Here is a 15,032-nt window from a genome sequence, read left to right on the forward strand (position 1 = left end):
TTATTGTAGTTCAGTGCTTTTTCAGCTGGTTCTGCTCTTCTGGTGTGAAACACAAGGCCTGTGTGTGAGTCTTGATGTTGCTGACTTTAGGCAGGCAAAAGGGACAGCAGATGGCAGCTTTGGACCATCAAATGGAGTTAATGTGGAACTGGAAAAGCCTGAGGGAGTACTGGACAGTCATGGAGGGTCCCTGTTGTCCCCCAAAATAAACAGTTCTCACCTTTGCTTTGGTACTAAAAAATCCAGAGGATTGGATCAGTTTTTCTACATCTGCACTGCAGCTGTTAGACCAAAGAAAAGACAAAAACTGGGTTGTTTCCTGCACGAGCTCAACTCGTGCACGTTCCATACATTCATATTTGCAGAGCACTGAGTGAAACAATTGAATAGGAAGTGACTGAGAGATGATGAGCTGTATCAAAGAGCACACTCTCCCCATTTCCCAGGTTGGAGTGCATTGCCCGGGATGCTGAGCTGGTGGATAAGTCTGTGGCTGACCTGAAGCGGTTAGGGGAGCTCATCCACAACAGCTGTGTGTCAGCAATGCAGGAATATGAGGAGCAGCTGAAGGAAAATCCAGCAGAAGGTAGGCAAGGAGGTTGTGTGTTGCTGTTAGGGTTTTTTTGGGAATGTTCCATGGGGCTTGTGAGGGAACCATTCCCATGCTGGACAGGGAGGCCACATTGTGAGAAACAATGAACAAGAACACACTGAAACCACCCCATCTCTGCCAGGCAGCTCTCACCCACTGAGAGGAGCCCCTGAGCTTTCTGTCAGACTGGACAGTGCCACTTGGGTCTGTCAGCTTCTGCTGGACATGAGTTTTTGTGTGGACAGACTGAAGTGACCAGCTTATTGAATGCTGGGCCACAAAGCAAAGCAGATCTTATTTTAGCTGCTCCTAGGACTGGAAATCAAACTGGTGCTGTGTACTCCATGCTAAAGCTGGATTCACAGTTAGCAATTCCCAGAGCTGGAATCACCACCCACTCTCTGTCTGTTGAACTGACCAAGACTGCAGAACCAACAGCTCCAGCATACTTAAAAGTATTTTTAAGAAAATGATACTGGGAGGTGTTTAAATTGCAGATCTAATTGAGTTAGTGGAAGGAAACTTATATTTTGGGCCTTGTGTTTTAATAATAGGTTGCAGGCAAGGTCTTGATCATTGTGAAGCCATTTTACAGAGACACTTCTTTCTGTAAGAGCTCTCTTAATTGCTGTGTTTTATTGCTGAGCAGGGAAAGGACCTGGGAAGAGACGAGGTCCTACCATCAAGATTTCTGGTGTCCAAGTCAATGTGAAATCCATCATCCAGCATGAAGAGGAGTTTGAAATGCTGCACAAATCCATCCCCTCAGACCCAGAGGAAAGGAAGAAGTGAGTTTGGCTAAGTAGGCGATGCAGGAAGAGGCTCAGGGAGTTTGGATTTTATAGTGGAAAGGGAATAGCCTGGATGTGTGGATTTGCTTTATCCTCCCCAGCATTAAAAGTAGCTCGTGTTTGAAATGCCTTTAGGTACCGCCTGACGTGCCGTGTCAAAGCTGCTCATTTTGATGTAGACTGGGGAGTGGAGGAGGATTCTCGCTTGTTAGTGGGAATTTACGAGCATGGTTATGGAAACTGGGAGCTAATTAAAACAGATCCGGAGTTGAAGTTGTCTGATAAGGTAGGTTGCTTTGCTTGGTGCTTCCATTGGGTCCATTGCAGTGCTCTTAGCAAACGTGCCTCATTCACTCCAGAAACAGATGTTTGTGCTTGTAACTACTCCAACAGTCGTGATAAATAATAATGAGGACAACAGTGACCTTCATGGAATGTTGCATGCTCGATGGAAAAAGCAGAGTTGTGTCATTTGGTGGGCAGTGCCAGGTGAACCACACTGAAATGGTGCAGGCAGGAAATGGCAGTGCTGACATGTGTGGTTCCATGCACAGGATAGAAGAGGCTGTGATGTGATGTTTCCTTGAGCATCTCACAAGAAGCTGAGTGTGATTTTCTGAGTGGAAATAATTTTTCACAGATTTGACGCTGCTTATGTCAAGGCTGGTCTGTGTTAGCTTTGAGGGTATGGTTACATGACTGGGAAAGGCAGCACAGCCAGCTGGAAAGCCTCCATCTCGCTGTTCCTCAGTCATCCCCACAAGAGCAGTATACAGGCACCATGTTGAAATGATCTGGGTTAAAAATAATCCACCATCCCTTGTGTCAGTGTGGTGGAAAGAGTGTGGAAACTGCAGCAGAGGGCTGAGGAGCACTGGGAATCTCCACAGCAGCTTTGCTGCCAGCATGCAGCTTCCCTGTGCCATCCCTGCTGGTGCTTCTAGCAAAGATCAGCCTCTGCCTCAGAGCCCTGCATGTGTGGAGCTCAGAAAGGCATTTTGCAATGGGAACAGCTGCCTGGGACATGCCACCCATTTTCCAGTGAAGTATGAAGCAAACCTAGCTGGCAAGCTGAGGTATTTCCTCCACAAAGTGTCACCTTTCAGCCTTGTTTTCCACTAAAAATTGTGCCCCTGCTGTAGCAATATCTCAGGTTACCAGAGTGACTGGGCTGCTGTGACCAAGCTGTCACAAACAAATCTGATGTGTCAAGGCCAGTGGACTCAGTTTTGCAACTCGAGGTCCCAAATGTAACTTGTAAAGGATTTTTTTCCTTCAGGAGAACTTAGCAAGTTTGCAAGGCTTAGGAAGCCTTGGGATCCTTTAATTTGTGCAGGATTCCAAGGGGAGGGATGCCTGCTTGCTAGGACTTTGGCCAGACAGGGACAGTCTGAGGGGGGAAGGAAGGCTTGAGCCTTCTTGTTCCCCCAGAAGGTGCAGCATCTGGAAAGGCTGCTGCTAATGTGTAAATCTGTTGCCAAGCTTTGTGCACATGAGTATATATATTTTTTCTTTCTGCTTTATCAAAGATCCTGCCTGTTGAGACAGATAAGAAACCTCAGGGAAAACAGCTTCAGACCCGAGTTGATTATCTACTGAAACTGCTGAAAAAAGATCTGGACAAGAAAGAAAACATGAAAGATGGGGAAGAGGTGAGATGTGACTGCTTGATTCTGGGGGTTTCAGGGGGAGTGGTTGGAGACACCCTGTGTTCCCAGGTCACCAGACATCATTTCTGTGAAGGAGTGTGGACCTGTCTATTGTCTGATTGCACTGTGATATTTTTCATTTAAGTGATAATTAATAAGGGGCAGGTTATTATTGCACTTACTGAAGGATTTGGGCTCATCAAGCTTCCTTGCAGCCTGCCACTGTTTGCACAATGTTCAGGAGATGGGAAATGTCCTCAGGAAGTAGCTATTTGCTTTCCCTGAGTTGTTCTGTGTTTTCACCAGGGCAAGCTAAAGAAGAGGAAACCACGAGTAAAGAAAGAGAACAAGGCTCCCAAAGTCAAGGATGAGCATGGGAATGAACTCTCCTCTCCTCGGCACTCAGACAACCAGTCAGAAGAAGGTGAAGTCAAGGTGGGTCAGCCTTGGTGAACAGTGCCTTTTCCAGGTTTCCTTGGGCTGTGCTGTGACTGCCCAAGCTCACCTTGGGAGGCATTCCCAGCAAAGCCCTCAGCAGTCAGAGGTACCAAGAGCAAATTCCCACAGGATTGCAAACTCACAAAACCCCCCATACAGCTATTGGTGTGAAAGAAGGACCTTTCCCACCTATTCTTTTAGGTCAGTGCTTTAAGGGATTTGGGGCATCCCAGAATGGCCACAAACATCCACATATTGACTCAGGGGAAAGGTTGTCTCAGGACAAAGCCTGTTGCCCTTATAAAGGAGAGAAAGAAGAATTGTTTCCCTCTCCTTTTGGGCACATCAGCCCGTGGTGAAGCTGGAGTTTACCAAGGTCATGCTGTTACTGAGAAAATGTTCAATCTTTGAGTGGTTTGGCTTGCAGTCTGAAGCTTTTTGTTCGTGTGCTGATCAGTATCTACCTCAGGGGCTGAGTGTTCTGGAGCACAGCTGGCACAGGAGAGCAGGGCTGCTCTGCAGCTTGCCAGCTTGTCACAGAGTGGGGCTGCTCTGGTTTTCATACCCTTCTGTCACGTTTGGGGGGATGGCAGCTGCTTGAGCAGGGCTTGCTGTCTGCTTAAAGAGGTGTGAGGGTAAATCTGGATGGACCTCAAAAGCTGCCTGTGTTCTAAGGATGTTTTATGGAAGAAAATGTACATGAAGTGAGGGACTCAAACTTTGTGCTGTGACTGATATTCTAGGAGGATGGCTTGGACAAGAGCCCAGTGAAAAAGAAACAAAAGAAGAAAGAGAACAAAGAGAACAAGGAAAAACAGACATCCTCTAAGAAAGAAAAGGAAAGTGATAAAGAGAAAAAGAAGACAAGAGACAAGAAAGAGAAGGTATGTGGAACTTAGAGTAGCAGCTTGGTAGGGAAGTCCCTGAGCAGGACAAACTGTAAGTCTTAGGATTCAAAAGGCCCTGTGTGAAGAGACATCAGTGAAGCACTGTGGGGTGAGGGGCTATCCCTTTTTCAGCCCTTCTTAATTGCCATAAAAAGTAGAAAAGGCAATATATGTCCTGAAGCCTCATGGAGTGTGACCAAAACGGAAGAGATTTTGTCAGGCTGCCTTAAAAACAGCTGTCCTTGTGACATGGGTATGGCCACAGAGCTGATGTTAAGGAAGAACAGGGGAAGAGCCTGGAGCACTCAGATCAAAGTTCTGTCCAGTTGTGATTTATCACAGGCTTGGCAGCTCCTTGTCTGTATTCCCCTTTAATTTAAACTCGCCCAAATGACCCAAGTGTCCACACCATCAAGACTGTAAGTTGTCATTGTCACTGTTCAAGACTCAACAGAATGAGTGTTTCAACATCACTGGTATGCTGGAGACTCAAATGTCTCTTGAATTTTGGGTACAACTGCCCTGAGGCTGGGTGCAAATTGGAAGGGGGGTAAAAGCTTCCATAATAATGACCTGAAGTACCTGCCCAAGGAACAGGTATGTACTGCATGCCCAGTGTGTTTTGACACTGAGGTCATAAGTGCAGACTAAGAAGTTTTGTTGCCTATGTAGGGGAAAGTTTGCTTTCCAGTGATTTTTGGTATGGCTTTGAGTGCAAGTAAGTCATATTGATAAAAATGTACATGAACAGGCCATGATTTGAGAACTAGTGACATCACATAAAGTTGCAGATCCTTGTAGACATGAGACTACCCTGATCTCTGTCCTTTGCAAGGGAGAGATACTCTTTATTTTAACCTCTCTTCCAAGTCTTCAACATTGGTTTCTCCCCATGAGTGTGAATATCCTATTTGTGTCCAAACTGTTGGCTCTGACTTCTCCCTGCTCCCTCAGGGATGATGTAAAGCTAAACAGAGCCATTGCAGCTCAACAGTTGGAGGTTTTGGGAGGAAAGTTGTAGGAACAGTGCCCAGGTTTAGCAACTGCCAGTAACAATAGTGTGGAGGCTGTTAGTTGGGTCACTTGGGATCCTCCATTCTGGCTCTTGGTGTGATGTGTGCAATTTGTCCTTGTAAAGCCTAAAGGTGGCGAGGCCAAATCTGGAAGTAAAGGGAAGAGATCACAAGGTCCCGTCCACATCACTGCAGGGAGCGAGCCCATCCCCATTGGAGAAGATGAGGATGATGATCTGGACCAAGAGACATTCAGCATAGTGAGTATTTTCATCAGGAGATGGGAGGGCAGTGCCCAGAGCCCAGCAAGGCAGCCAAGGTTTGCTCAGGTGTCATCCAAGGATGTGGTTTAGGTGTTGGGGTGTGAGTCCCCTCCTAGTGCCCCACAGGGGTTTCCTCTGGCTGATCTGAGAGCAGGGCAGGACAGCCCTGGACAAGAGCTGCCCACCAGTGCTGCCAGCCTGTCAGCAGAGCATGCACAAGGGCTCTTGCTTCACCTGGTGACTTCCCACTGCTCAGCTGGCAGCCCTGGCTTACAGAAGACCCTGCAGCCTTACAGTCCCTCTCCTGTAGAAGCCAAGGAGCCACTGAAGCTCTTTCAGGCCAGGAAATGCAGGAGAGTTTTGAGGGTGACCTTGTAGGAGGTGCGGAGCTGTGTAAATGCTCTCACAGCAAACATGCCCACAAGGCTCGTTGTGAAAATTGCCTTTTACTAAAAGTTGTCATGGCAGATTCTCCTTGGCTTCTTAAAAGCAGTTTTCTCAATGCAAATCTCTGTATTTGCTGCAGGTCCTGTGGGGTTTTTTGTCTTTAACTCTCCTTCTGTGACGCACAAAAGATGCAGGCAGGCAGTCAAAAAACCTGTCTGATTTCCTATTTGTGTGCAGTGTTGATGTGCCCAGGCCAAAAAACCATAGTGCTTGCATCTCATGTCTGCCAGTTTTGGTAAAAGCAAGCATTAAAGTGACCAGAGATGGGATTGGACAGGATTGAGTTGAGCAGTCTTTCAGGTGAGGTGGCTGGTCCAGTGTGTGGAGGCTTGGATACACTTGGATCCATGCAGGGCATACCATGTGTGGTTACTGATTGCAAAGCAAATTGTTCCCCCCTAAAAGAAAGGACCATTAGAGGTGGGGAAACTCTTGTCTTTTACTGATTATTGTCTGCAGCTTGTCTAACAATCTGCTATTTAATAGCTGATTTCTCCTTGCCTAATGGGCAGATAAAGCTAAACGAGCTTCTTTTCTTTATTAGCAGCTTATTAGCTGCTTTTTTCTTTATTAGCAGGCAATGACGTAGAGCCCTCTGCCAAATTAATCACTTTCTCCTCTCTATTGCTCTTTCAAGTGCAAGGAAAGGATGAGACCAGTCAAAAAAGCACTGAAGCAACTTGATAAGCCTGACAAGGGACTGACAGTTCAAGAACAGCTGGAGCACACACGCAACTGCCTCCTAAAAATCGGTGATCGCATCTCTGAGTGCCTTAAAGCCTACACTGACCAGGATCACATCAAGCTATGGAGAAGGTGAGGGGTCATTTTGTTTTCCTTAGGATATTTTGAAATGGTAGTCAGAGCTGCTGGTTTTTTTGTGGATGGATGTGCCATTTGTGTCTTACTTAATCTTGTGTTTTCTGGTCCACTCAATCTACAAAATCACAGAATCATGGAATGGCTTGGGTTGGGAGGGACCTTAAAAATCACCCAGTTCCAAATCCCTGCCATAAGCAGGGACATAGTTCACTAGACCAGGTTGCTGAGAGCCCCATTCATCCCATTCCAGGGATGGTCTTCCATTACCAGTTCCAGGCAAGTGTCTTCAAGTTGCCCTGGTTTCATTAAAACTGATTTCAAAGCTAAATCACATAAACGACTGTAAACCTCTTTATTTTACTTGGAAGAACGTGGCTCCAGCCCTCCTGATCATCCTGTCCTGAGCTAAGACTGTTTTCCAGAGAGGGTAGAATGAATTTGATGTTGGTTTGGAAGCTGTTAGCAGTTAAACTGCTGCTGTAGCACTTAACAGAAAATGTTCATGTCCTTCTAGGAACCTATGGATATTTGTATCAAAATTTACAGAATTTGATGCCAGAAAACTACACAAACTCTACAAGATGGCTCATAAGAAAAGATCACAGGAAGAGGAGGTGAGATCTGAAGTGCTGTCCTTTTGATTTCTGTCCTTAAAAGTTGCTGCACTGGAAGTGCCAATTCTTTCTGCCTCTTACTGTGGGTGTTCTTTGTTGTTGGCAGTGTGTGATTTTCTCAACATCTAAACAGTCTGATTGCATTTGCCTTCTTTTTCATGTGGCATTTCTGGCCACTTTGTCCTGGCTGTTGTGACCAAGCAAAAGCATTGTTGGTGTGGTATGTGATGTTCAGCTGCCCTGTGGAGGGAAAAGCCTGGGCGTGCTGCCCCGTGGAGATCAGGTGCAGAAGCAGAGCTGCCAAACCGTGCCTGTCCCCACCACGTTTGTGCCGTTCTTTTGCACAGAGGAAAATCCGGAGCCTGGCAGCCAAGGCCAAGTCAGGGTGTTTAGGTGGGAGAGCAGCTGAGCTGTATCCTCTGCTCCACCTTGCAGGAGCAGAAGAAGAAGGAGGACATGTCCAGCATGAAGAAGCCGTTCCGCCCAGAGCCCTCGGGCTCCAGCCGCGACTCCGTCATGTCCCAGTCCCACGTGCCTCACAATCCTCACTCCCAGAAGATGCACATGCCCCCTTCCCACACCCAGCAGCAGATGCACGGGCACCCACGGGACAACTACGGCCATCCCAACAAGAGACATTTCAGCAACACAGGTGAGCGCTGCCGAGCCAGGAGAACCTTCCCTTCCGCCTAATGCTCCTGGACACAAATCCTTCTGGGACTTGTGGCTGCTCAGGTTTAAAGGAGGTGGTGATCCCTTGGGTTTTAGCTTTTATATTTTTCAGAATCTCTGCTGCTTAGTGTGTAACTCTGAAGCATCATGTTAGGTGTTAGTAAGTTCTCTTCACAGGATAGTTAGACAAAACAATTCCTTTCTAGGTAGAGAATCAGTGACACCCATTACCCAAAAAGCAGAAACAACAGCGAGGGAAAGGGGGCAAGCCAGAGGGCTGAGACTTCATAGCCTGGGGCTGTGGTTGGATAATTAACCCCAAAATGTAGATGAACCAAAACTTTTAAAAGTGTAAAACTCGTGATCAGGATCTGTCTTGGATTTGATGTGGGTGTAGCCCTGGCTGGGCTCTTTCACTGCCCAAGGTGCATCTTTTCAATAAATACCTATTGTATTCCTTTTGCTCTGTCTAGTCTCTGTTCCAGGTCAGCCTTTCCAGGCAATTTGATAGAATATACACTACCACTCTACTTACTGCTGGGCTAGGAAACATGGTGATGTAGTGAGGAAAAGAATGTAAGAATGGGACAGAATAACATTTGAGAGGATGATAAAGAAATAGTGAAAAACAAATTGAAAGAATAATATTGGGCCCACATAGTCCAGGGAGGAGAAAGTTAAAGGGGCGTCAGTAGCTCTTATTTATTAGAAAATTGAGGGAATTAAATGGAAGCATGAAAGAGACTCAGAGGCGCTCTTTGCTCCTGGCAGACCGAGGCGACTGGCAGAGGGATCGGAAGTTCAACTACGGCGGCAACAGCAACCAGATGTGGGGCGGGGAGCGGCACCACCAGTACGAGCAGCACTGGTACAAGGAGCACCACTACGGGGAGCGGCGCTCGCGGGGCGACCCCCACCGCAGCTCGGGGAACTACCGGCCGAACAACCTGTCCCGCAAGCGGCCCTACGAGCAGTACGGCAGCGACCGCGACCACCGCGGACACCGCGACTACTACGACAGGTGAGGGCGAGGCTGCCCCGCTGCGCCCGGCTGGGCTGGGGGCACTGCCTGCCCAGCGGCGCTTCGCTCGACCCCGGGCTGCGAAGGACAAAGAGACTCGGGGTTTGTTCAGCAGAAAGCAGCAATGCAGTTTATTGCGTGTAACAATTCAGTTTTGTGATAGGAGAGAGAGAGAGAGAGAGAGAGAGAGGTAAAAGAAACAAAGTAAAAGGGGAGACAGAGAGAGAGAAAGGAAATGAAGTAAAAGGGGAGAGAGAGTGAGAGAAAGGAAATGAAGTAAAAGGGGAGAGAGAGAGAGAAAGAGAAAGAGAGAAAGAGAAAGAGAGAAAGAGAAAGAGAAAGAGAAAGAGAAAGAGAAAGAGAAAGAGAAAGAGAAAGAGAAAGAGAAAGAGAAAGAGAAAGAGAAAGAGAAAGAGAAAGAGAAAGAGAAAGAGAAAGAGAAAGAGAAAGAGAAAGAGAAAGAGAAAGAGAAAGGAAACGAAGTAAAAGGGGAGAGAGAGAGAGAGAAAGGAAATGAAGTAAAAGGGGAGAGAGAGAAAGGAAACAAATTATAAAAGAGGAGAGAGAAAGAGAAAGGAAATGAAGTAAAAGGGGAGAGAGAGAAAGGATGGGATATAGCTACCAACAGACAGATGCATCCTCGTGGTCGTCCAACGAGACGCGTCTTCAATCTGTTCGGGAGAAGGAGATCTCTAAGTCTCTTTAGGAAAGTCACTTTTTATAGTCCTTTTCCAAAGTGAGTGGCCTCTGGCCAAAAGGTGGGGAAATTTGTGGACTATTGTATGTGGAGATCATCACTCCAAGAAACAGGTGCAGGAACAGGGCGCTATAACCAGTATCCTGCTGGAGAGCAGTGTGCCATGGCAAGCTCCAAGCACACCTACAAACAGTCCTTGGCAAGCATCCACCTCAGCCAGGCCAGAACTCGGGTCCAGAGCGAGCTGTGGGGTCCTGGGGTCTCAGTCTCTGATGATGGTCGTGAGGCAGATCAGAGAGACTTGAGACCGACTCTTTCAGGGGGTGAGCATCGCTGGCCACAGAGCCCAGCTTTGGGGAGCTGATCTCCACCCCTTTTTCTCCCCACAGGCACCACCACGATTCCAAACGCCGGCGGTCCGACGATTTCAGGCCTCAGAACTACCACCAGCAGGATTTCCGGAGGATGTCGGACCACCGGCCGCCCATGGGCTACCACGGCCAGGGACCCTCGGACCACTACCGGTCCTTCCACACAGACAAACTGGGCGATTACAAACAGCCCCTCCCGCCAGCCCACCCCGCCGTCTCGGACCCTCGCTCGCCCCCCTCTCAGAAATCCCCCCACGACTCCAAGTCACCTCTCGATCACAGGTCACCTCTGGATAGGTCATTGGAACAGAAAAACAATCCAGATTATAACTGGAACATTCGGAAAGCATGAAGGGACTGGAGGGGGAAGTGCACGTCTGGGATACTGGCGTTGATGTGGCGGTGGCTGCTTTCTCCAAGCCAGCAACGAGAAACTCTGAACATGCTGCTATCACCTGGCTGGGTCAAGGAAGATTTTGGGGGAGTGGGTGGAGGAAGATTTTCCCTAGTTCTTGATTCTGGTTTAGATTCCCGGTTCCTTTCCCCTTTTTTTTTTACCATTGAACTGTTCTGTCATGGAACCAGCCTTGCTGCCTCGTTCTTTGTTTTGTTTTTGTTTTCCTCAGTCCAATGGACCCAAGGGAATTTTCCCCAGCCAGTATTTCCTCAGAAGGAGAAGGCAGATCGATGCTGCTTAGGATGGTGCAGAAGGCTGTGTGCCTGCTCTGACTTGATATTACGTGACAGATGCTGCTTTGGGGTTGGGGATGGGATTTGTGTGTCACCAGCATGGGGCAACTGGAGGATATATTCAAGGAGGGACAGGTTGAAAGAGGCACTTGATGTCCCTGCACAATGACTCCAAAGGAGCTGGAGCCATGCTGGTGACAATCCATCACTTTCCTGCCCATGTTATCATTTCCATGTCTTTATCCATTTCAAGAAACTGGCTCTGCTTTGATGCTGTTGTGTCCCCTACAACAGAAGAGGTGGGGGGATCTTCCTCCCACCTCCAGAGCTGGAACTGGCAAATCTTGACTCTCTAGGGGTAAGAGGGATATGGGAAAAAAAGGCCAACTTCCTTAGCAAAGGCTTAGCTCACTTCTAACCAGCAGGGAAGAAATTGGGGTGAGAACAGTATTTCCTCATGGACAGGGCTCAGAAATTCATAACAAAACTCTTCTGGCATGGGCAGCTTGGGTGGTCCAGGAACTAACAGATGCTGGCTGGGAGGTGCAGGATCAAAAGTTGGCTCTGGAGATCCTGGAACTCCTAATCTTCCTGCCACTGAAGTCTCTGGTCTTTGGGCAAGTCGTTTCTTTCTGTGCTTCACAAAGCAGTGATCACAAACCTTTACTGCAACTGAGGGGTAATGGATGGTAGAACAAAGTGAAATAGCAATCCAGTGATCAGTGTTCAGGGAATGGTCACATTCCTGCTGCCTTTCCAGCAGTCAGCAGTGACTCTGAATTGCTAAAAGTACCTGCACTTACAGACCTTTTGTTTGTCTAAATTGGAAATGAACTGAGGACTTAGCACCTCAGTGAGCAGGGAGAGAATGAGGAATTCAGGATTTGATCTGTAAAGATTCTTGGAGCAAATGTCTTAGAGTCCAGTGTGGCAGAGGGAAAAGCTGTGCAGCCCAGCTCAGTGGACTTCAGGGCAAACCCTCCAAGTATTCAAACCACAGCATTTAATGTAAACCAGTATCTGGCCTGGACACTGGTGTGGTGAGAGGGTTAGTTGTGCACATACTGCTGGCCAGAAGCACTTTGGGTGATTATTTTTCAGGCTGGAGTTCCCTGGAGCCCACAAAGCTCTCCCAAGAGCCAGGCTTCCCCCAGTGTGGTGCCTGGGGCTGCATCACCCCAGAGCTCAGTATTAAAGACCAAGCTGTTCCAGACTCCTGTTGGGTGGGACACAGAAGCTGGGCCTCCTGTTAAGATGCCAGTATTTGACCCTACTAAGCTGTGATATCCCTTCCCCAAAAGGCTGAGGGCAGGTGGGTGTTCAGGGCTGGCTTCCTGACTCCAGCCAGTGCCTTGGAAGGCGCTTGCAAACTGACACTAAACTCTGCAGTGTGTCCCTGGAATCTGCTGCCATCGCTCCTCCCCGTCTCACGGGAACTGTTTCCTTCCCCTTTTGTTTTTGTGTTGCAAGATTTCCACCAGATTCGGGGCAGTTTTGTTTCCTTAGAGGCACTGCTGCCCTGGTCAAGTGTTACACTTGTGTTTACCTGTGCAGGGTGAGGTGAAGGCGAGTCTTCCACAGTCCCCCTGGGAGGGGTGGGAGGTGTGGAGAGAGCAGGTTTCTGTGGTGTTTCCCACTAAGCTGTGATTGCAGGCTGTGGTGTTCAACAAAGAGGTCCTTTCTTTTCAGAGCTATTAGCTTTTAATGTGAAAAGGGAAGCAGCCTTGGAGGGGCAAAGAGAATTGCTCTTTTTGTCATGGTGGGAAGTTGGTGCCATACTCGTGTAGCAAAGGCAATACTGACCAACCAGTGAGAGGGCTGGTGCAGGAAAATTTGGGTCCCAGCAAGAGGCATTTTCTGTGTCCAGATGTGGGGGTTTCTGCTTATCCCAGGTTCCAGGCACTAGATTGGTTGGGATTTCTTCCTTCTTGTGCATCAGCAAAAGCTTTATCCATATCCACTGTAGAGCTGTCCCCACTGTCACTTCAGCCTGATGTTGAAGTCACATCATGTCCACTCGTGGTGGGTGGGTCTTTGCTGGGTTTGGCTTTAGTGAAGCTGGAGAAGGAGATTTGGGAGCAAGTCTTCCCTGAGCACACACAGACACACTTATGCATTTTATGTCCCCTCAGCATAGGGACCATAACCAAACACAACCACATGAGTGGGATCAGAGGGGACACATCCACAGCCATAACCTTCCCTGTGGTGTTTGTGTCAGCATCTGGTACAGCTCTTCCTTCTGAACCAGATGTGGGATTCCTTCCAACCTCTGCAGGAAAAAGCAGTAACTTGCTAGGGTTCCATTAAAAAAAAAAAATTAAAAAGAAGTGTTTTTCAGCCTGACCTCTTTGGAAATGGTGTAAAGTTTTGAGTTCACACAGTGGAAATCCTGCAGACCAAAACCTGCTGTGGGACAGGCAATGTGGTCCCAACCAGAATGGACACAGAACCGAGTGCTGGAAGTCTTTGTGTGAATGGTTTGTGATCCACACAAAAATATTATTCTGCTTTCACCCATTTCCTCCCCACCTCTGCCTCCCCTCTGGGGAGAGAAGGACTCTTACTGTAAAAATACGGACTTTTAAACCTGTTGACTAAAAACAGTAATTAATATTAATTTATATTTGTGAAAGAAATGCCACTGTCCTAGTGATTTCTGATGTAAATATGTTGTTTATATAGTATGTATGAAATTTTCCTACATTGTAAAACTGCTGTACTTTTGATTCTTGTATATTAAAAAGTGTTACTGAGATTTTCAGCAGGGCCCCAGCGTGGTGTCTCTGGGGGGTCCTGTGGCAGCTCTGGGGCTGGTTTGGGATGACAGGGCCCTTTCCAGCCAGCCACAGGCAAACCAGCATGGGCATTTTTGCTGTGCAGGAATAATCATGTTCTGCTTGGCTGTTTTTACATAGTTTCACAGTCTGTGGTGACAGAGATTTGGAAGCATCTTCAGGTGGGAATTTCCACCTGATCAGAAGTTGCTGTATGTTCTCTAACCCAGAGCCACCAGGATTTCACTGGGATGATACTGATGATTATGTGTTTATCTCACCTCCACGTTTTATGGATCTCTGAGGATGTGTGAGTTTCTTTTTTACCTTTTCTGGGGAGAATTCCCCTTTCTCTAGGAGAAGGGTTGCTCCTGCTCCATCAGTGAGTTCTCTCTGTCCCCAGCCCCTCCTGGGCAGGACGTGCCTCTCCCCAGGTGGGATGTGATGGCATCCAGTGGCTGCTTTGGTCTTTACCCTCCACTGCTCTCACTGAGGCCCACACCACAGGACATGAAGCAGGGATTGGAGCCATTTCTCCCAAGTTATAAAAGCTCATTGTAAAAAGCACTTTTCACACCTGTAGCCACTGGGTCCAGCCCTTCCCAGTCTCTTTGCTGCTGAGCCAAGTTTCAGCCAAGAGTGAAATTTCACAGCTGAGTTACATGCTCCTGAAAAATGGATTTCCTAATGGAAAGAGTGACTGGCTGTTAGCCATGGGGCTCAGCAGGGAGAGGGGCTCAGCTGCAGGGAGGCACAGGGGCTGCATGGGGCTGGGCTGGGTGTTACATGCCTGGGTGAATCAACCTGAGGCCAGTGAGTTAATTTTTTTTTTTTTATTATTTAAGCAGGCAGGTAAGGATGTGGGCACCCTGATGCCAGGTGTCTCCCCAGCACAGCTCAGCCTGCCCACCCATGTCCACAGCACCACACAGAGAACAGTTCAATCCTAAATTCAATCCTTCTCAAAATGGGTGAGGAAATGAGCCCTTCCCACTGTCCATGGCAGGCAGGCCTGGTCAGTCCCACAGGAAGGTGTCACCCACCAGGACATGGTCCATGCTAAGCTGTGTGCTGGCACAGGGAGCAGGACCCCCAGCCCTGCCTGCAGCCCCCCAGTGAGGGACAGGGCTGTGCTTTACAGTGGGCAGACCCTCTAGAGGGCAGCCAGCTCACAGCAAAGAGCCAGTTTTTGGTGAACATCATCATTCTGCAGTTGGCTGCCCCTGGACAGCCAGTCCTGGCTCACCCCAGCACTCAGACGTGGAGCTCAGAGCCCAACACTCAAAGG

The 15,032-nt window shown here is 48.1% G+C and overlaps 1 protein-coding gene across 13 annotated transcripts in view; it reads left to right on the forward strand.

Moving 5' to 3' along the window:
* Positions 1–13,297, forward strand: part of CHD2 (chromodomain helicase DNA binding protein 2) — an 89,650-nt gene extending 76,353 nt beyond the window's left edge. For all 13 annotated transcript variants that reach the window (XM_056500224.1, XM_056500225.1, XM_056500219.1 and 10 more), the window contains 12 exons: positions 447–586; positions 1,242–1,380; positions 1,519–1,669; positions 2,913–3,035; positions 3,339–3,467; positions 4,214–4,354; positions 5,496–5,630; positions 6,718–6,896; positions 7,417–7,516; positions 7,952–8,168; positions 8,960–9,209; positions 10,296–13,297. In XM_056500224.1, the coding sequence (XP_056356199.1) occupies positions 447–586; positions 1,242–1,380; positions 1,519–1,669; positions 2,913–3,035; positions 3,339–3,467; positions 4,214–4,354; positions 5,496–5,630; positions 6,718–6,896; positions 7,417–7,516; positions 7,952–8,168; positions 8,960–9,209; positions 10,296–10,629 (2,038 nt within the window). In that variant the 3' untranslated portion in view covers positions 10,630–13,297. The remainder of the gene's footprint in view (positions 1–446; positions 587–1,241; positions 1,381–1,518; positions 1,670–2,912; positions 3,036–3,338; positions 3,468–4,213; positions 4,355–5,495; positions 5,631–6,717; positions 6,897–7,416; positions 7,517–7,951; positions 8,169–8,959; positions 9,210–10,295) is intronic.
* The last annotated feature ends 1,735 nt before the right edge of the window (positions 13,298–15,032 follow it).

Source organism: Oenanthe melanoleuca, chromosome 10 (assembly GCF_029582105.1).
Source record: "Oenanthe melanoleuca isolate GR-GAL-2019-014 chromosome 10, OMel1.0, whole genome shotgun sequence".
Classification (NCBI taxonomy): domain Eukaryota; kingdom Metazoa; phylum Chordata; class Aves; order Passeriformes; family Muscicapidae; genus Oenanthe; species Oenanthe melanoleuca.